The sequence below is a fragment of the Mixophyes fleayi genome, chromosome 5, assembly GCF_038048845.1.
Source record: "Mixophyes fleayi isolate aMixFle1 chromosome 5, aMixFle1.hap1, whole genome shotgun sequence".
Lineage (NCBI taxonomy): Eukaryota > Metazoa > Chordata > Amphibia > Anura > Limnodynastidae > Mixophyes > Mixophyes fleayi.
This window is the reverse complement of record NC_134406.1, coordinates 30,733,242-30,756,208: the sequence shown is the minus strand read 5'-3', so window position 1 is coordinate 30,756,208 and position 22,967 is coordinate 30,733,242. Positions and strand designations below refer to the sequence as shown.

The 22,967-nt window shown below is 38.9% G+C and overlaps 1 protein-coding gene across 3 annotated transcripts in view; it reads right to left on the bottom strand.

Annotated features, from left to right (window-relative positions):
* Nucleotides 1-22,967, bottom strand: part of SPAG6 (sperm associated antigen 6) — a 110,477-nt gene that overhangs the window by 13,510 nt on the left and 74,000 nt on the right. For all 3 annotated transcript variants that reach the window (XM_075211943.1, XM_075211944.1, XM_075211945.1), the window contains 4 exons: nucleotides 20,096-20,301; nucleotides 18,052-18,225; nucleotides 15,922-16,074; nucleotides 7,520-7,711 (listed from right to left, as the gene is read on the bottom strand). In XM_075211943.1, coding sequence (XP_075068044.1) covers nucleotides 7,520-7,711; nucleotides 15,922-16,074; nucleotides 18,052-18,225; nucleotides 20,096-20,301 — 725 coding nt within the window. The remainder of the gene's footprint in view (nucleotides 1-7,519; nucleotides 7,712-15,921; nucleotides 16,075-18,051; nucleotides 18,226-20,095; nucleotides 20,302-22,967) is intronic.

Sequence of the window (22,967 nt, the reverse complement as noted above, 5' to 3'; positions counted from 1 at the left end):
GTGCCAATGTGAAAACAGACTATATACGAAATTCACATTTATTATTTTGTGCATAGATATTTATAAACCAAAATATGAACATATATGCCGGTTGTGCAGCCAGGAGAACATAATATTTTGCACAATTTATCGCGTGTTCCTTGGTGCAGACCCACATCCTGACCTTGGGACTGCGCCCAGAAATATGCGTGGAAAGAGTAGATAGATCACGTGAATGAGAGGTTGTGGGACTGTCTTTATTAAAGGTGTCATATTGTACGGGTGAATGCTTGTATTATTACATTGGTAGAAATGGGCCTGTATATGCGTTTACCACATAAAGTGAGATTGGAAGGTGCAAAAGCTGCCCACTGAAAGTATAGGGACTGTAAAAAAATAAAAAAAATAAGTCCTTTAGTGGTAAATAGAAGTGTCTCGACCCCACCCCTGTAAATGTTCCCTCTCCACCCCTTCAACCTTATTTCAATATCGTGCCTTGCAGAACAAGTGGGCCTAAAATCTATTTAGTGAGGAATGTCCCTGACCACCCAGCTCCTCCCGTCATTTTCAGGAGCCAATTCCTTCCGTTTTGCTAAAATCAAGCGGGCACAAAATGTAAATAGGTAATCAAGTTTGATTTTTAATGATTAAAGGGAAAATATCTCATGAGCAACGGACTATTTATTAAATAAATGTTCCGTGAATCAAATGGACACAGAAAATAACTATTATTAGCAATGTATCGTGCTATATACACGTGTCTGCTGAGGTGTGAGACTGGAACAATGCCACCCCATGGTCAAATTACTATGAAAAATTGCAGAATGCATGAACAGAATATCTCCCACACAAGGAACATGAAGATATGTGCAAATCTACAGTAACCAATGAGAAATTAGCTTATATTTTGTAACATTTGGAAGAATAATGGCAGAATCTGTCTAGTTGCTATGGGTTACAACCCATACAGTTATCAGAACAACAAACTTCATAAATGTTCCTGACCATTTCCAGAATGTGTTATTTTCAGTATATGTCCATTTCACATAGGTGGTCCCTGCTCCTAGCCAGACCCCTGGAGGGCTGCTACCTACAGCCTAATTTCCTGGGGCTCTTCTCACAGCCCAGGCTTAAAAACCAGGAACTTGATTACGGCTTGTGATTGGTCCTCCTGCTCACGCCCTCTCTGCAGCCATTTAATGTTGGTTAACAAAATGAATTTCTGTAATAAAGAACCAGAACAGCCGGAGGAAAGCGGCTGCACGGAGCAACTCCCCCCGGGGCTCCGGCTGGGTTCAGGGGCCACTTTATGAAAATATTACCTTTGTTTTAGGAAAATATCAAGAGAATATGGATTTTGATTCGACAACTCAAACCCCCATCTCCTCCTCCCCCTCCCCTCTACGGCCATTTAGTGTTGGTTAACAAAATTAATTTCTGTATTACAGAACCTAGGATAAGGAGCCAGTTTAGGAAAATATTAACTTTGTCTTAGGGAAGCAATTTACATACTTAAATTAATGCCGCAACCCATGGGTACATTTTCTACAAGCATGAATGCATGCTTTCATTATAACATACTGCTCAATGGACCAGAGACCAAGGGGGAGCATAGCTGAAACAGAGGCGTTCAAATTAGAAAAACAATTAAACTGTTCATAAAAATACAAAAACGACCATGATAGGGTCAAAAGACGTGAGCATCAGGGTATGTTTCAACAGGGGGCGAGCAGCACGTACAGCGAAGTGTTAATGTCTTTACTGACCACTGGCCAGCAGGTTGGAGCAGTTCCTGCTTAGAGGTATGTGAGTTAATATCATACATAGCTCCAATGGACATAAAAGTGAACTAAGTGTAACCGTTTCATGGTTAAAAAAAAATAAAAAAAAAAATCTTTTAAAATGTTTGTATTAAAAACGTTAGATATCCACTTTCAAATGCTTTCTTAATCATAGTAAATAAATCCCAGCTGCTTATTTGGTAAAAGCCTGCAAGCGGCCTGCCAAGTAGAGAGGAGGAAGGGGGGCACAGCAGGGTTTATTTAAAAAGATCTTACAGCAGAGTTTCCCCCCGAGCCAAATTGGGGCAGATAGTAACATACATACGTAGAATATGTATAACATACACTGTATGTACAGTTACCCTCACAATCATCTTCAATTACAGGTACAACCTCTGATTTATTACTAGTGGGGATAAGGCGGTTATAATATTTTCTGTAATAAGCCCCACCACCAATCCACATGCATGGATCCACGCATTTCCTGACTTATAGCTGGTGCCGATTCACACAAGGACTTGTATAGAATTATATATTATACATATACATGTATGTCAAACAAAAACATATCTGATATAAAGCTGTGGACCTGGTCAGTTCAGAGTACCAGAAATTGAGTACATTCTGGGATCCCTTCAACAAGCAAAGGCTAGGAGCTATACACCCCAAAAAATAATTTGGTGTTATTAATACAACAAATAAGTACTTGTGTTGCTGGCTGTGCATTAAAATACAGAAAAGAACTCTGTAATAGGTTTTCTATCCCTACCTCTAAAAATACAGTACAAGGACTGGTCTTTGCTTACACTAACAGAATGCCTACTGAATCTCGCCACCCTCTCATTTGCAGAGCATACATTGGGCATAGTAAAAAAAAACCAAAAAAAACCCCCATAAATAAAAGCCAAAAAAGAAGGAGGGGAGAGAACTCATGGTAACAAGTGATTTAATTGTCCACCGTGCTTTGGTTTGTATATGAGCATGTGTATAGATCATCCAGGTCCAAGCTGCAGATTAGACAGTTGGCCCCTAGAGTCTTGTTTGCTTAAATCTGCTAATGAAAAAATCACTGCATATGACTAAGACCGGATGGTGGAATGTGACAGTACTTGTACTGAGGAAATTAAGAATGAGATATGAAAAAAAATTGGAAGAATGAATGATGCGGGACAGAAACACAAACATCTGAAAAGAATAAAAAAAATAGTGTAGTATAATAAAATCTATACATCGGATAATATAAATAAAAAAACCAGAAGCTGATAAAGAATTCCATGAACATAGTAAACTGGACATGTGCAAACTTTTAATAAATTTACTCCCCCATATTACTAACTTAATCTGCACAAGTAATGGACTGCCTAAGATACCTAAATCCACCGGTGGGAGCTTCTGACCCACAGATTTTGGCAGTATAGCTGCTGAAAGTAGGCAGGGATTAGCATGAAAGTAATTACAAGCACCAGAAGGGGGCAGAGATTATCGTGACAGGTAATACATAATTCTATACCTGTCATGATAAGCCCTGCCCCCACAATGAGGTGAACCCCAGCCTCCATACATCAGGGTCAGAAGTCTCCATCTATGCCTGTGGTTCTGTCGTGTGCTACCATATTAATGATGAGAGCACTTGTTCAACAAGATTATATTCATGCTCCCTATAAATCAAATACATGTGAGACACGTACTATACAGGCTTTACTTTCATATCTGCGCCTGCTTGGTTTTAGCTTGATATGCCATTATATCCCCTAGTAATGCTTGCGCACACATGGGCACTAATTTGACACATATTCTTGAGGTCTATTTAATGAACTTGAATAGACCAAAAACTAATGTAAGCGAATGGTCCTGTACACACTTTCCAAGAACCATTTATAATGACTATGCTGAATATTGACAATACCTGCATCGTTCACAGGTATTAGCACTTAGTACAATATAATGAAGGTCATTGGGAACGCTCAGTAAGTACATAGTACACCATGCTGCAGGGAGGCCTTGAGAAAATGCACAAGGTTCTGTTTGTTTTTCTATACCTGAGTGTACAAGCCCTACAACTACTTTAGTGGAGAGTAGAGCAGACAAAATACATAGAAATGTATATATAGTAAAAAAATGTTTAGAAAATATGTGAGCATGATTAGTACTAATGTTTCCCAAGTAAATCATCATCATCATCATTTATTTATATACTTATTTAAGTAAATACCAATAAGTGAACCTGTACCATGGCCAGTATTTCTAAAAAATTTTGTTAAAATATTCATTGACAGTAACATGTGCAAGAAACAATCATACCTCCCAACTTTTTAAGTTGGGGAATCAGTTAAACCTTCACACGAGAAGGGGGCGTGGTCACACATTACAGGGCGTGGTCATGTCCTGCCGTGGCGTGTTCAGAGTATCATATGTGCGGAGCGGCCTCTTCCCCTCCCGTAAAAAAAAGCCCCTTCAATGTCGCTGCTCTGTGAACAGGACGTACCTCCCAACTTTCAGGCCTGCAGAACAAAACTGTCCTGATCAGGACAGAGCCCTAAAATCGGGACTGTCCTGCCTAAATTGGGAGAGTTGGGGGTATGATATAATTTGGTACCTAGGGCCTTTCTGCCAGTAGGGGGTGCCACATTGCATCAGACAGTGAGGTATGCGGAGTCCTTTGATTGTGAAAAGAAAAGCTTGCAGTCAGTTTGTGTTGTACAAGCTGGCAACATGCTGCATTTCCCACATGGCTTTACTAATACAACTAAACATGATCTAGAACAGGCTGTTATTACAGTGTTAGATAGAGACAACTGTTCTGACTTCTGACAAATAAAGTGGTTGCTTTAATGAGGTGGCCATTTATCCACTGGGAACATAGCAGAGACCACCAAAATCACTAGTGATGTGTAAAGTTGAATTAAATCCAGGTGTGCACTGGGAGGGGGGAGATACATTTTGGACAGGCATGTGTTCAAATACTAAACAGAGGCAGTATGGTCTGACGCTCACATTACCACATCCATACCATGAAACTTCAGGGAAAGGCCTGACTTCTAGACCGGCAGTGTCAGTTTCATGCTCAGTGTTATCCATTAATTAAACATATTCTTATGATTTCTTGTTTAAAAAAGTAAAATACTAATCATATTCATGTTACAAAATGATTATTATATTCATATAAATATGTAATAAAAAAATATAGTAGGTACCACTGCAAGTTGACCCATAGCAGGGAATTCAATTGATCACCAGGTGCTGCGATGCGTCTACGGAACAGTTCACGGAGACGCAGCGTGGCAGAGTTTTTACTCAAATCACTGCTCATTTTCCCTTGCGTCCCATAGGGACGTGAGGGGAAAACGAGCCGAGATTCTGTACTGTATTGGCTGGCAAAGTGCACATCGCTAGCATCCGAATTCCCTTCATAAAATACCCTATTTACATAATTATACTTCACAGTAAACCTAGAATAGAGTATTTATATGACAAATGACACTGTAGTACTTGTTGGCACACAGAATAAAGTTCACCTGTACTACTGCTTGTTGGCATATATTCAATTAGTCGCGGTGTTCCTACAAGAAATCTCCGCTGGTTTTTCCTTGCACCCCATAAAGCTGCGAAGAAAAATCAGCGTAGAGTTTACCATAGTAACGGTAAAAATGCGCAGCCGCGATGAGGAACATCGTGGCTAAATGAAGCTCCCTCCATAGGATACAGACACCGCATGTAAATAAATATAAATGTTGCTGTAGGGCTACCAGTTGACACATAGGAAGAATTCAATGCAACACTAGGTCCCCTAGGAGCCTGGTGCGATATGCGATTGTGCACACTTCCAGGTATTACAGTACTGGAAACTGCCGATTTTGAAATGCTAGGAAAAATCGGCAATGTTCCCGGTACCAAACATCCAGCGGTGCCTCATTAGACGAGGCTCCGTCAGGACTTGGATACTAATTGAATTCCCCCATAGAATACCATATTTACATGAATATAATGTCGTTATAGTATTATTAGTTGACACACAGAATACCATATTCATCAGGTAGCTCATTCTTCCTCTCATTATCTTACTATTGAATGTATGACTCTCAATCAGCATATGTGCATTTGCTTACATTCTGGATTCAAACACACCCATCATAATAAGAGTACAAAGCGCACTGTAAGAGTAATCTAGGACACATGCCTTCATAAAAGTTTATTTTCAATGGAGTGTGGATGCCAGAAGATTAATGGATATTGCATTGTTTTGCATTGATAATATTACAGACTGGAAAAATAAAAGGCAGAGCCATATCCCTTGGAGGCTGGAAGGGGTTAGAAGTTGGGTCCAAGGAATCATTGCCAGTAGACGAGCATTTAAAGATAAGAACATTTCTGCTTGGCTGCTAAGCAACTAACCCTGACCTGCCTCACTCTACTCCGTACTCATTACCGTGTATAAAAGCAGAGGCTGGCATTCATACAACACCTTGGACTGACAACGCTGAATGTACACCAACAACAGGTTCTTAAAGCGTACCTGTTGCGTGCACACCGTGGAGGCTGCCATTTTGCTAACTTAAATTGTCTTATCTGTTCACTAGGAACTAGTGACATTACTTATTCCTGCTGTTTCTCTTGAACATACAGCAGAAACCAATCAAGTTCACAAATCACATGCTTAGTTGTAGATCTGGTGAAGATTACTATAGTGACTAGTGCTCTGTGGAGCCTACACCTTTTACCACTAAAATGAGCTACAGCTACATGGAAGATTTTACTAAATCTCTATTTTGGATACACATGATGACATAACACAAATAATTCACACAGCTGTTAAAAATATATACAAATATAATCACAAAATGGGATTGTTCCAAGAATGAAAGTAAGGATAGAAGAAGGTGAAGAGAAGCTAGGATATTTATTACTGTGTAGTGAAGTGGTTCTCAACCTTATTGGCGGTCACCATACTTGAATTGTCAAAATATGTTCTCGAGCCCCCTTGAGAAATATGTTCAAATTTTTATATCAGGAAAACATAAAATTTATTGCAAAATAGCTTTACAAATATGTTGATTACAATTCTCAGAGGGCTCCTGCATGTCATTAGTTGCGTATAGGCAGTTTCTGGCCTTTGTTTTTATATGCAGAAGTGATGACAATCCCATCTCACTCGGGTAGGAGGTAGTATATAATATTAGTATCTGCAATGCTGCCAGTTGTAGAAATAGTACTAAGCCCCCACAACTGTTCCAAGCCCATTTTTCTTCTCTAGATGGTAAAAATACTTTTGTGTTACAAACATTACATTTTTTTCAATAGCAGCCAGTTATAAATATTTTTGGGTTCTTTTAATATGAATTTGGGGAAAAATACAAAGCATAGAAACAAAATAAGAAAAGATGCAACAAAGAAATAAAGCAAACACTTAGGGGCCGATTAAATTCTGCCGCGAATAGCGCGGCGTTAACAGTATTACCGTTAATACGGTAATTTTAGCCTGGATTTCATCTTGATGCTCAGGGAGCCACGAGTAAATATACACCGTTGAAATTACCGTATTAAGGGTAAATATGCACAGTTTTACCGTATGAACGGTAAAACTGCTAACGCCGCGTTATTCTCGGCAGAATTACATTGTCCCCTTACAGTTATATCATACAATTCTGTGGATGTGCAGGAAAGATGTTGATAAATAAGATAATAGTGTGTTATGCTGGGCACAATCATTCATTAGAGAATACGTAAGGAAGCAGCCTAATGTATTGTACATGGAAATGTACCTTGACTTGAAGGTCCTCTGAGCTGTCAGTGTCCATGTAAAGGGAGAGCAGCATTGGCAGGACATTGGCTACGGCGACAGCACGTGCGTGTTCCGGAGTGTGTCTCCCAATCTGGCCGAGGGACCAGGCAGCAGCTGCCTTGATGTGATCCTCTCCTTCCTCTGACAGGCAGATGGCTAATTGAGGGACCCCCTGCAAGGTTTAACGCAATTGTTCTTACTGAAAAGCAATGCATATCAAGTGATCGCACAAATAATGCAGCATTAGATAGAAATACTTTCTTTTTATGTCTCCTGTGTGTTAGTAACTAATAAAGGGAGAGGAAACTATTAAAAAAAAAAAATTTTTTTTAAAATGATCTAGGCTTCCCTTCAGGAGAAACCGGCCTATCTGGCTACAATGGGTTAAACATTAGGGTTCAGGTACACATTAAAATGGTGATTCCCTTCCACACAAGTGGTCAGCAATATGGCTGCATTATGGTTCTCCTCACCGGCAGAGAGAACGGAGATGACTGCCAGAGTATAACCGGGATTGTCTTTTTATGTCATATAAAAATACAATGTTTATAATCAAGCAGGTTTCAAGTAAAAAATGAAATAAACAACGTCAGCACTAGATGATCATAAAAGCCTCAGCACTCAGATAGGGACAAAATGGTGGAAATACATATAAATAAAAATGTATAGCAGTTTTTCTTCTAAACGTGATGATTTGTTACTGAATCTAATGTACAGATTATAAGCAGTACTATAAAGGAAATCTTTTCTCAAAGCCCTGAACGTTACTTCAACCAAAAGCTTCAGCCCATATTTCGTGTCTTTGTTCACATCCACTTCTCAGTGTTGCTGTTTTTCTCGATTAGGTCCCTTTTTCTGATGTCTTGTAATGCACAGACTACGTTCTGTGATGAATGTGCTAATGAGACTCGTCACATCACAGAAATGTAGGACGTTTGGTCACAAAAAACAACAACTTTCATATGGCTAGTTAATTAAAAGAGACAGAACAAAATGAATCCTTAGAAGCCGGGATTCAAGGCCTGTAAACATAAATAAAAAACAGACATTTGCTGTTGGATGTGGAGTCCGGAAGCTACTTTATGTTAAAGATGTATAACAAACATAATATTAACCATTAAGAAACAAATACAAAATCGTACATTAAAATAATTAAAATTGTGTTCACAATACCTACCAACAAATGTATGTGAAATTCATATTTAAAAAACAGAAAGTTACTCTAGATATTAATAGATAAAAGGAAGCTTTAGAAAATGCTGAACCTGTGGAAAGGTGAGGTCACCCAAGCAGCCTCCTTTATACTGAAACCACCCTGGGCTACGTGGTGGAGAAGGGATTAGAACTCAAAAGAGCTCTACTGGTATCTTTATTTACTTTTCCCTGTATAACAATTGATAAAACCATTAACATACCTCATTATACAGTGACGTAACTGGAGTCTCAGCCCCACCACACTGAATACCATTATGTCATACCGAGAGTCATTTACAGCCCCATCCAAGTTGGTACAACCCTTTTTGCTCCACTGGATATACTTTTTCACAGTGTGTAGAAATACAAAATGATGACAGCATGCACAGCCAAGACACACACAGAACAGTGCAGGAAAATATCAGATTTTGTTAGCCACTAATATACACTGGAGGGACACCATCATCATTGTTTATTTATAAGAGAGTGGGTATAACTAACTAGTCATACATAGAAACAGAACAAAGACATGTGAGGGTTACTGAGAAGGGGCAGGCATGAGACAGAGGTCAGATAGAGCTGCTTGTGAGAACTTACAATCCAGTACATCCTGGGCCTATGGGTGGACACCTGGTGGATTGGGTTACCATAAGTGGTTTATAAGAGATACTTTTGCTGCGTCATTTTGTGCAGGATTGACAACAGAAACTGTGGGGGCAGATAGCAGGGAAACCCTGTCTCCCTGGGCCTCTTGTAACCCCCATCCTCAATTAACTTGTCACTCTCGATAGGATGCGGTGGCTCCCAGTCCTTGGGCTAGATTTACTAAGCTGCGGGTTTGAAAAAGTGGGGATGTTGCCTATAGCAACCAATCAGATTCTAGCTATCATTTTGTAGAAGGTACTAAATAAATGAAAGCTAGAATCTGATTGGTTGCTATAGGCAACATTCCCACTTTTTCAAACCCGCAGCTCAGTAAATCTAGCCCCTTATCACTGACTGGGAGCTGTTGTATTCTCAAAAGTAAAAATAATAGAAAAATAGAGTACGTAAAATAAGTAGAATTTTTTTTAAAAAAAGTCAAATTCAAGGTGGCGGGACAAGCAGGTCACAGCAGGCCCCTCGGTAACACCGGGTCCTTTACATTTGTACCACACATACCTCCCTGTTGGTGGCCCCGATTCTCTGCTTTGTCTAGGAGCCTCTGGGCATGCTGGAATCATATGGAGAACACAAGAGTCATAGCGGTTTACATAGCTAGTGGAAGTCACCCCGCGGCTGATCCTATATTTAGGGACCATTAAACTGTTCTTTTAGTCAGATGTTGTTACCCAATCATCCTGCCTTGTTTTATGCTTTCCCTCTCTGCATGTGGTCTAAAAGGTAATACAAATAAAGAAAGGGCACCTCAGACATACCTCTATATTTATGGTTTATATGTACAGATGTGTGCACATAATATTGCTCTAATAGTTTATAAAGTGGACACAACTTTCTGGGGTCTTGTACAAAGATCCGCTCTCTCTGGAATCAAATGTTTAGTCTTCTTACTACAGGTCATTTTAATAACGAAGCCAGAAGGTAAATATATACCACAAAGTGACAGATATCTGGTTAACCAGGTGTTAGCTACACATAATGCGATCACTCAAATGTGAAAACAAGAGAGTCCTTCCTTGTATACTTGATAATTTAACTAGATAATCTGTGTGTAATAAACAGAATTATTTCATTCAATGAGGCTTCTCAATGCAATTATTATTATTATTATTTTTTATTTATAGGGCGGCACTAGCTATCCGTAGCGCCGTACAGGGACAGACAGAAACACGATACAGTTAACAAAAAGCACAGTAACTCCGAAACTCAATGTACAGCTAGATTAGAGGTGAGAGCCCCCAGCGGGGTAGAGAGAGGGGTAGAAGGGCAGGAGGAAGAGACAAGGAGCTGAAGAGCAGAATTAAGGTGGTGGAGAACAGAAGGAGAGGAGGCCCCGCTTGAAGGAGCGTACAATCTAAGTGGAGGGTAGGACGGACAGACGCAATGGTAGGAAGAGGGAATGGGGAGAACAGAGGCAGAGACAGAGAGGGGGGAAGAGGAAAATGAAAAGGAGGGAGGTTACACTTATAAGTGTAACAAATGGTTACAGCACAAAAACTAAAAGGAATTATCATCAAGGTAGAATTTATTTTAAATTATTTTTCTTGGATTCTTTATTCCCGTTTGGTTTCAATGCCTCCCCTTATACCTATACTTCTTGTTTGTTATGTTGTTTGTCATACTGGATCACATTATATAGTGTACTTTTACCTCCCAACTGTCCCAATTAGGAGGGTCAATCCTGATTCTTGGTGACGGTTTTGCAGTCCCAACAGTCAGGACTTTTGGGACTGTTAGGAGGTATGTGCCATGAGTCGGAGCCTTTACACCAATGCAGGGGTGTTTTTCTAGAAAGAGAAAGTTGCGGTGCTTCAGAAGCACTAGGCACACCCCTATAGACATGGTAAGTCCCAGCGTGATGCAACCCAACATGGTGTCATCACGTCCCCTTCTCAGAGGGGTCCCAAATAGCAAACGTCAACCGTTGAAAGTTATGATAGAACCACAATAAATGATTTTGTACATAAAAGCGGGACAATTTCCACCTACATACAGGTAAATGTCAGACAAGAGGAGTATTACTTATTCTATCCAATATCAGAATCATTCTGTCCTTATAGCCCTCTTTGTATTAGGAAAACCACAGGAGAGAGGTGTTAGAATGTTACTACAGACCTGTAAAAGTCTATATTTTGGAAGATACAGTGACTCAGCTTACATTTCTAGTGTTAGAACAACTATTGTTGCATACAGCGGGAGGGTGGGGGAGATGGGACAAAACAAAGATGAAACCTAATGGACCCTTAGATATATAGTTTCCATGAGGTCTCATCCCCAACTATAATAAATATGTGGTTATTGAGTTGTATGAATTGATAAATAAATGTAATCTCTTTTCTATGTACTGTTTCTATAGACTATGGATGGAATCCACATCCTGATCCAATACCATGAAGACTTCAGTGTCTTGGATCATAAGAGCTCAGATCAAGTTAATTTATAGGCTACAGATGCAGGAACAGTTTTGTAGTGGAAAATCTAAACCAGTGTATAAATGATACATTTTTATTGTATCAGTAAACCTAAACATTGCCTTTGTGTCCCAAAAGCTTGTGATACTCCTGTTAGCCATTAAAAGGTATAATTTAAATAGAAATGTTGTTTTTCACACAGTAAAATTGATCCAGCATCTATTGTATTCCCTATATAATATACTGTGCATGGGTTCTACTTGTAGCCTATTCTAAATCGGGGCCTCCTTTGTGAAAGCACAATTTCCTAGAGGACCCCTTCAGCCCAGACAATGGTGGTCCAGGAAGAACCCCCACAATTAAAAATATGGGGAGTCAAGGGTTACCTTTCTACATTTTCCTCCGGAAAGGTGTAATTACCTATATACCTCATTTTAGTTGGCCTTTCCAGTGGAAATTAGACACAATATAATATTTAAATATAGGAGGAGCCATGTTTCATATACGTAGAGAGCTGTTGGTACAGACGTCCTTCCATATCTTCTATAGTGCAATCTATGCAGCCACTGTGGTGCAGTCCAATAATTAACTAAAACAGGAGCCATATTAGAATGGACCACATACGGATTACTTTCATGTAGCGACAATGTATTCTGTTCGAATGACTGAATCTTGTTATTTTTAAATGTTTGGCACACACATCTTCCCATCATTCATGGGCAGCACAGTGGCTAAGTGGTTAGCACTTCTGCCTTACAGCACTGGTGTCATGGGTTTAATTCCCGACCATGGCCTTATCTGTAAGGAGTTTGTATGCTCTCCCCATGTCTGCGTGGGCTTCCTCCGGGTGCTCCGGTTTCCTCCCACACTCCAAAAACATAATGGTAGGTTAATTGGCTGCTAACAAATTGACCCTTCTCTATGTGTGTGTGTGTGTGTGTGTGTTAGGGAATTTAGACTGTAAGCTTCAATGGGGCAGGGACTGAGGTGAGCGAGTTTGCTGTACAGCGCTGCGGAATCAGTGGCGCTATATAAATAAATTGGTATGGTGATTCACAGCAAAAACGTGCTCCTTCACAAGAGACGCCATTTTGGCACACAAAGCTATGCAAAAAAACAGACACAACTAGTTCAAAACTAGCGCCACAAGATTGAAAAACACTAAACAAAGTGCTCCTGTCCTAACTAACCTCTGTTACTTCTATAAAACAACTAATAACAAGATTTTGAAGGTGGGTATACATAATTATAACTGTTCTAATGGTTATTATGCCTTACGTCTGCCCATAGAATTATATGCACTGCTAAGTACATCTTCTTGTGGATATCTGATCTCAAATGATGAACACGAATGATGTGACCAGGGAAACTGGATCGGTGCTCCTACCTTATCCCAGGATTAAGTGCATGGCTTCCTGTGACATGTCCAAGCAGGTGTGTCTGCCTATATTCACATGCATATGCATTCTAGGCTCCAGTCATATGGTGTCTATAATAGGAGTGTAACTTCAGTATCAAAATAAGAGTTAAGGCACTGGCTGATTAGTGTGGGCCCCAGGACATGCAGCGCTGTACAGAGAACTCACTCACATCAGTCCCTGCTCCATTGGGGCTTACAGTCTAAATTCCCCAACACAGACAGACAGACAGACAGACAGAGACAGAATAGGGTGAATTTGTTAGCAGCCAATTAACCTGCCAGTATGTTTTTGGAGTGTGGGAGGAAACCGCAGCACCCGGAGGGAGGAAACCCACGCAAACACGGGGAGAACATACAAACTCCTCACAGATAAGGCCATGGTTGGGAATTGAACTCATGACCACAGTGCTGTAAGGCAGAAGTGCTAACCACTGAGCCAACGTGCTGGTATTATTATATAGTGTGTCAACCAGAATTATGTTTGCTTTGCCAATCCCTACAGACAGATAATATGGCAAGTTAACAATACCAATGGCTCTTTACAAAGTTTAATGCAATATAACAAACACCTTGTATAGTACACAAAACAACTCAACAGATACACATATCACGATATGTATCAAAATAAGCGATGTTATTAGTCATAGTTTACTTTTAAACTGAAAGTACCCATGCTAATGGACTTTCTAAAAGGCAAGTATATCAATGACTATGAAATCCAGTTCATTAAGTATATAATGTTCAAAACATATTATTATTATTATTATGAGCCATGATAAAAGACTTTGATTTATTGATGTTATTAGTCAGTTCTTTATTATCTTCATCGTGGGCAATGACAGGCCATCATTACAAGTATATTGCCAAAAACACTTCGGAGTGTTACTTTTATCTTTCTCAACAAGAATTTTGTAGATTTGATAGCACAATAGACCAATTAATTACCAAGGACCCCCCTCTATCCAGCACACATATTGGCAGGTCTCTGCACTTATTGCCTGCGGTTCTGCTGCCCGGGCTTGTCAGAGTGCTGGTATGTACTGCTCTCCGTAAACAGCACATGTGGAGGGTGGCGGAGCTATGTGTCATGTAGGTAAATTCATTTGTGGGGGGGGTCCAGGGCTATCGCCCTTGTTGACCCACCTATAATACAGCTATGATAAAATATAGGTCTGTAACAGGTTCAGTCCTCACGGTCCACTAAAAGGTAACCATTTATAGATATTTTCACTTGTGGACACTAGCACAAATGGTGGATCTGTCATCTGATATGTCAGTGCCAAGTCATGAATATAATTACAATTTGTTGTAATTATATCCATGACACACGGGCTAGAAGTGTATACAAAGGACTAGAATATACTTGCCCACTCTGCCAGAAAGCCCAGGAGACTCCCAAATTCCAGGTATCTCTCCCAGAATCTCAGGCTGCCCTCCCACATCCTAGCGAAGTGGTCAGAACAGGGACCTCAATGGCACGTTTTTCACATATTTCGTAATTTTAACCCCACCCCAGTAACACTATAATACAATAGCTTCATGTCACCACTTGTGACAGGTCAAAATAAGGTGATTGGCTCAGCACACCACTTCGCATTAGCCACTTGACCTTCCCTCCGGGTCATAAAGTTGGCAAGTATGGACTAGAAGTGTATATAAGTGACACACTAACACGTTTTGTAATTTATAGCGACCAGATGATATCTGCTTTCATGAGTCAGATTATAGCAGACTGCTAAAAAGAGCAAATATGTGATTTGTTGCTATGGGTTACAGTAGATCAATACACTGCACCATGTGATTTAACAGAGTAACCACATGTTTGATCTTCCAGACTGGCTTTATCATGCTGCGTAAAGGGCAGATAAAGTAAAACATCTCAGTTGCAGCAGCAGGGCTGGCCTATGTCTGACCACCTTTAAGGAGCTTTTTGCAAAACCCACAAATCCTAAAATGAAAACACCTTACCATAGCAGAGCTCTGCACAGGCACAGTACTAGTACAGTAAATCTCTAGCAGAAGAGAATATGCTGTGTGTGTGAATGATTACACAGCTGAACACTGGCCATATTTACCTAGCTCAAGCTCAGCTAATGGATGAGGATTTAAAAAACACTTCAGTTTAATGGCAATTACATACAACACGCCCTAGTCCTACTCAACTCATTTTAGACGATGCCCTAAAATATTACATTTTCCACCTGTATGTCAAAAGCAGCAGTTCCGTCTGTGCTTGAAAATATACACAGGGTTATTAAATAAAATATTTGTAAATGGTATATTAAAGCCCATGATTACACTTGCGCCAGAAATCAATAGTCTGTTGTACCAGGTAGGTAACCTGTGGCTATCAGGGCCTGCTGGGACTTGCAGTTCCACAACAGAAGGAGAGCCAAGATTGCCTTTTCCTGTAGAATGTTTGGGATATAGATATATTGTAACATAAAGGTTGTACTGAACATGTAGAGAATATCACACATAAAAATCCGTTATTCCCTATGGAGTGGACTGAAACTTGGAGAAGCCAGAAGAATGACTATAAACTCAGACAATAAAAGCGGTTTTAAATCAGTGATGTAAAACAAAAAACTTTTTTTTAATTTTTTTATTACATGTGAGTTAGGTCACTTGGAGGCTGTTAGAGGATACACTGCCATGTGATTTCAGCAAGGAACACATGCTCATCCAGTAACTAACCTTTGAGATGATGACGGCCATTGCAAGGTTCTCAGAATGAGCTGCTACATAACCCAGCATCATGATCCCAGGAAGCCGCACGTTCCCCTTGCAGTTCCCCATGCAGTCTATGACAGCAGCCACGCCTCCGGCATTTACTATCAGCTGAGACAGCTGGAATTAAACAAGATAGGTTGAAATGTATGAATTAAAATAAAAAAAAAAAACACAACAAAATCTGCAACCTACAAATATGTACGTAATAAGTATGTATGAAATGCATGCCATCTAGCCCCTTTGAGGCACGCTTTCATGAATGTCTTTTGTGGGGCTGGTGTCAGACAGAGCTATTAGATGTACAGGTCAATCAATTTTGAATAAACTACTATTAATAGTACAACCTAAGTAAAATCCTAAATGTAATGAAAACTTTTACAAAAAAAAAAAAGAACCTAAAAAAAAATAATCACCTATAAAACTAGGTCCTCCTTCTGTGTCTTACATATATTAGGCATTACTGAAATTTGCTGTTAATTAGGGTAGTTCCTGTAACACTAATCTCTTAATTCAGAACCAATGTACTGTAACCAATGACAATGTCGTAGAAAGACTTTCAGGAGCATATTGAGCGCGCCCCTGGCTGTGTATGGGATAGACGGCGGACTTTCTGTAGGGATGTAAAAAGTTGAATATACAACAAACTAAACCGCTTCAGCACAGGAAATGTAACACATGCTTAGTTATTTGTTGGAATATTAGATATCGGTTTAACATGCAGTTGTGTGCGAGTATTTTTTAATTGCTCCTGCAGTGATCCTGGAGGGGAGGTCAAGTGGTAAGTACAGGGGGGGGGGTGTCAAATATCGTCACTTTGAGGCTTTTCACTGCCTAGTGAAGTGGACAGAGAGAATAGCCTGATCTCCTGAGGGTCCGAGAGAACTACCCAAAATTCGGGACGCTCCCGGACATTTTTGGAGACTTATATAATTATTATAGGTCACTTTAAAATGCTTCTGACACTAGGTTAAAGGCTTAGGAACACAGGTGTAAATATTTAATTTCAATTCTGTTCCATTTACTCTTTGGTTACATACAAGGCCGTACCTAGGGCTGTGCGAGAGGGGCGACCGCCCAGGGCGCAATGCTTCAGGGGTGCACAGTTTATGTATATTTCAGGTTAATTTGATTAAAATTGAGGGCTAGGGAGGCGACTGTTTTATTTCTTGCTCCAGACATCATAAAAACAACGCTTTCAAATGTGTGTAACAAAGTATTAACATTACTTTCTACTAGCACATAACTACTATTTTAAAAATTTCTCAAAATCATTAGCTAGAACAGAACATCAATGCACTTTTATGTAGTAATCATGCTCAAATAAGTATCAAGATTTTTTTACACTAAAGAAACATAAAAATGGTGCGTAAGTGAATAATATTTCTTTGCAAACTGAATGCAGTGTCAGCTATGGGAACTGTCCCTTAGATTCCTTTTTAAAATATGAACAACATATGCCTTTACTGGCATACGATAAGATCAATCTAACAGGACAGATTTTTATGCATCTGCAAGATGTCACAATTGGATTTCAGCTGGTTCCCTACAGCATTAATGCTTTATGACAACATATGACACGCTGTTTGATGCCAGTTGGTGTGGAATCCCTGAAAAGAATGGGGAGAAAGAATGAAGAAAAAAAAGGGTGTTTTAAACGGTTGCAACATCTCTCAGATCTGCTCCTCATCCTACGTCTTTGTATCAATTTGGGAAAAGCAACAGATCTAGAATTGTGAGCACATAAAATAAACAGACTTCTTGCCTTACAGTGGCAATTTATTTTGGATACCCACATTACTTGGTGTTTTAATATTGCTGATACCAGTTTAGCAGCAAACCTTGAGGGCAACAGGTCGTTCCACCGCAACCCACAGAAGTCATGCTGAGTCACATTACTGTGACCATCAACAAAGAAAAGGATTTAAATATGCCACATGCTAATTCATCTGACGATGACTCACATACAAGAGGATTAAAAGTATCATTTAAAATTGTAGTTTGCTCCCTCAACCCACCAATCTAGCTTGGAGTGCTGCTATTAATCCGCTCTAAATCACATATTAACACTGCACGTTGCTATTTTGAAAACATCACCTCGGGTGTGTGTCTAGCAATTTCACGGATTAGAGTGGCTGAATTTTTCTTGACGTATTCGTCGGGGTCTTTCAGGCAAGTCAGGACGACGGGGAAGATTTCAGCTTCTACCACCATTTCTGCTAAATCCACCGAATGCTTTGCAATCTGACTTAACGCAGACAGCACCTGCCGCTGTTACATAAATAAAGAAAATTCTATGAGTCATGTTACTTTTCCTTACATAGAGACATACAACATAGAACACACTTTTACTATTACACACTTTCTAAGCATTATGTGGCTTGCATCATGCAGTGCACAAAACTTATTTTATTAGGCTAGGCTACGGACGACAAAGCATTTTACTGTACATGTCGTCTGCATACAGTGGAGGCAGTCTATTTGTCACTTCTTATTTTGCCCAGTGACTATTAACCAAAAATGTCATTGAGACCTGACGCTCAGAAAGCCCCACGCCTTAGTGATGTCACTAGTGACCTCATCATTTCCTAGTGAATCAGAGAGAAGGCGACAGGTACACTTTAATGCATATTAGTAATCTATAGTGACAATGCATACAATGGTATTTCACTTGTCCTAGCCCTAGCTAGCAACTGTGAATTTGCTGACAGTCAGTAAAAAAGACCAAGGGCTAGATTTACTAAGCTGGGGGTTTGAAAAAGTGGGGATGTTGCCTATAGCAACCAATCAGATTCTAACTGTCATTTTGTAGAAGGTACTAAATAAATGAAAGCTAGAATCTGATTGGTTGCTATAGGCAACATTCCCACTTTTTCAAACCCCACAGCTTAGTAAATCTAGCCCCAAGTGTTACCTGTCAGTCTACTGACACCGCAAACAGCATGTACCACAATAGTGATTTGGGCCTGAACAGGATTTCCAATTTCTCAGACCACTTTTCTTAGCATATTGTTCCAAATTTTATATTCCTTATATTATCGTATTTCACAAATAGCCTGTCAGTATGATTGATCGTTTTCAGTACATTTCTATAAACCTGTCTGACAATAGTGACATAATACACAAAGTGGTGATCCATTCCTAGCAGAGCATGCTGCAGCAAATCCTTATTCTTCAACTTCAATCATAGCACAAAACCTACCTGGGAGGGATACAAGCGGTGCATCAATGTCATTTTATATGCCCATATTTATTAAGGCAACACCTGTTTTTGCCCCCTCCACATTTATATTGATGTGACAGAATCAAAAGAACAGAAATTGTGCAGCAATTTGTATTTTAATAGGCAGAGCTTAAAGCAGGTCAAGGCAAGCTGTTGCTTGTTAGCTGTTGTGGAACTACAAGATGCAGCATGTGGGGGAACTGTAATTCCACAGCACCAACTAAAGCACATCTTATCTACTACTGGGTTATAAAATAATAAATCGAACTAGCAGCAGGTCACAACATACAGGGGAAATATAGATTTTTTTTGTATCATAAACTGAATACATTATTTACAAGCTAAATGAGGGACAAATGATTGCAAAGTATATACAGCCAAAGGGAATGGGAGACTGAATTCCTTTGTGCTATTTGCTGCATATCGGAGAAAAGCAACTGTCCAAGGTAAACAATTCATGACAAATGAGAAAAGCAGTTACTTCTGTGGGCAAACCGATGGCATGAGTGAGAAACAGAGGAATATTCAAGTAACCGGGGAACATTCTCTCCTTATCCAGGTCCTGCCAGAAAGAGCTACAATTACATAACGCTAGTGAGCTTTACACACTCAGTCCTAATTACAGAGCTAAAGCTGCACGCAATGCCCAGCTTTCCTAAATGATGTAACAGTACATAATTCACCATATAAACATATATATATATATACACACACACATACTGTGTGGGGACATGTTTAATTCACTCTCTACATAAAACATATACAATACACAGAAGCATCTTGAGAACATCCTGAATTTCCATGAGATCTACATAAACAATTGTACACACAATAAATTTTTCCTTTTGTTGTTTTTTTTACTCCAAAAGGTATGTGCATAAGGAAAAAATAGAAAACAAAACAAATAGAATAAAGTACCTTTAGTTTAGCATCTGGATTGAGAATCATCTGGGCTAAGTGTGCAATTGCCCCCGCGTCCACCACTGTCTGAGCTAGCTCCGGAGAATGCTTTGATAGATCACTCAGGGCTGAAGCAGCAATCCTTTTCAAAGCGATTTCTGGCTCCTGGATGCACAGCACTAGGAGGGGAACAGCTCCTGCATCCACCACAGCCTGTGACAGTTCTGGAGGTCCAACAAGAGGTAATTAAGTAAGTACGGGTGACTGACCCTTGTGCAAGCCATTTTTCACTATGACAGACACACCAAAGGAGAGAGGGCAGGCTGGACTTTGCTGTCTGGATATCTGCATTTCAAATCAGCCCTCCCAGTTCCTGAAGCCATGTGGACCAATCTCTGGCTGAAAGGAACACCGGTCAATAGTTAGACCTCTTTTACATGTCCGCATTTGAGGTAGATTAGGCTGCAATAGCTTGTTATTCTATTGGGGGGGAAAGTAAGCAGATGTCAGCTGTTTAAGCCCAGACTGCTCCCCGCTCACCATAGGCTGCCATTATATGCATGGATAGCTAGAGAATACAAAGACAGACCATTTTAGCAAACAAAAATTAGCGTTGGTCTGTTATATGCTATAACAATGCCAGAATGATATTGTCCACATATTGAAGATAGCTCCAGCTATACAAAAGCTTAAATGCTAAACAAATTATGCTACAAAACATATGTAACTTGCACGCAGGAGTACAAACTTTAATTTAATATACTGTGTTGTTTCCACTTACGCATATATTAAATAGGTAAACAAACTATTTATTACAGACTTATGATGTTACATGGCTAATATAGTTTTCACTTGAATATTTGAATCTAATTTTAATGTGTTCGGTTTATAAAATAGTTGTAATAACTAAGGTTTTACACAGGGTGGAATGTATAAACACAAAACATTAAACATACATATATTACAATATATATATATATATATATATATATATATATATATATATATACATATATACATACACACATATATATATATATATATATATATATACACATATATATATATATACATATATACACACGCACACATAAAATTACACACACATACACACACACTGTGGTGCTGGTTATATACAACTATATTGTTTTTTTTAGAATACAATATAACTATTTTGGCAGGTTATTTTGAATGTTACTTATTAGCATCACCATTAGCTGCAAATTTGCACCAAACCATAGCAACCAATTAGCTTTTATATGTCGGATTGATTATTACAGATTTGTGCAAATGTCTCTTAAAAGCAAAGATGGGAAATATTCAATTGATTATATTTTAACCAACATTTTCAATTAAATATCAGCTCTGCAAATAAAGGCAAAAAATATTGTTACTCTTTCTAACTTAAAAAAAATTACTGCCAAAGATGTGTTGACTTGTATATCCAGCTTAAGTAGACTTTAAAAAAATGCAGAAGTATGAGTATTTGTTGTGGATGAAAATGTGGAATACATCTTATGTTGTAAACAGCACATGCAAATAATGTTTACATTAATACAGGCAAGCGTATTTGGACAGACATTAAGTTTCTTCAGTTTTTGGTAATTGAGAAAATCTGTCTCAGATTTCATTGTTTTGACAAAAAAAAAAAAAAAAAGTTAATGAACTAAAAGCAAACAGTTGCTGAGATATTATATTTCACAATCTTATTGTGTCATTTTCCAGTCTTTGTAGTTACTGATGAATTGAAACAACCCACCATGAATTTGGAGTTACTCAGCGCCGTGACATTCGTGTGTAAAGAGGCAATTTGAAAAATGAAGATTAATTTCATCTGAGCACATTCTGTGTTATCCTCCGAAGACTATTCACAAATTGCTGTAGGGCCTCAGTAAAACTGCAGTCTAATTATCTCAAAGGTGAAGTCATTTGAATGACTGAAGTGAGTGAACTGCAGAGTTTCAATAATAGGTTGCAAGTCAAATGGATGGTCGATTTTTAATGGTTAGCGATGGTCAAATTACTACTTAAAATACCACATCTGATAAATATCAGGGCAAGGAAGGGCCTTAAAAACTGAATAAACATTTTTTCTTCAAGGATGACAACGTACTTACTGTGTGGTAAATCTTTTAGTTATCGGCTATGTTGTAGAGAAACTCCTACTTTAATTTAGAAACAGTTTGCCATATTTGTGTTTTTAACGGTTGTGTTGCAATTTGCAGAAAAAGGAGGTGATGTGGTTGCTCTATCAATAAATCAAAAGTATTCTAAAGCATTTATCTTGTTACTGCAAGACGGATTGACTGTTTAATGAAACACTTGCACTGCAAACCTTTTAATGTAAAATATGTACATTGATCTATTGAATTATTTTTAAAAATCTATTTAATCCATCCTGGATAGGAAATAATCAAATATATATCATTGGAAAGGTTCCGCAGAACTGTGGGGACTGAAAACCAGGGGATGAATTATAAGTGTGACACTAGACCAATGTCAGGAAACTTTCTTCTTTCTATCAGATAATGCCAAAACTTGATTTTTAGATTCTATGCAAACAAGACTCTCCTTTATTGCATTCCCCTTCTCTGAACACATCTTCACCTTGCTTCCCTTTTCACAACACTAAAAAATTGTTTGTGGTATATTTTTAACTATACTCATTGTGCAGAATTAAGCTTCAATACCTGATGGAATTGTGAAAAAATGTCTCAATTAGCGGCTTTCAAAGATTTTTTTCAATTGATTTCTTTGAAATCCATAGATATTCTGTTGGCGGATTGCAGCAATCATCTGCCATATTTTACACCATACAAAGTAGTGGCTTTTCGAAGCAATCCTGTGTTTTTAATGGCAACAATAAACAAGGAAAACATTTTTGACCAGA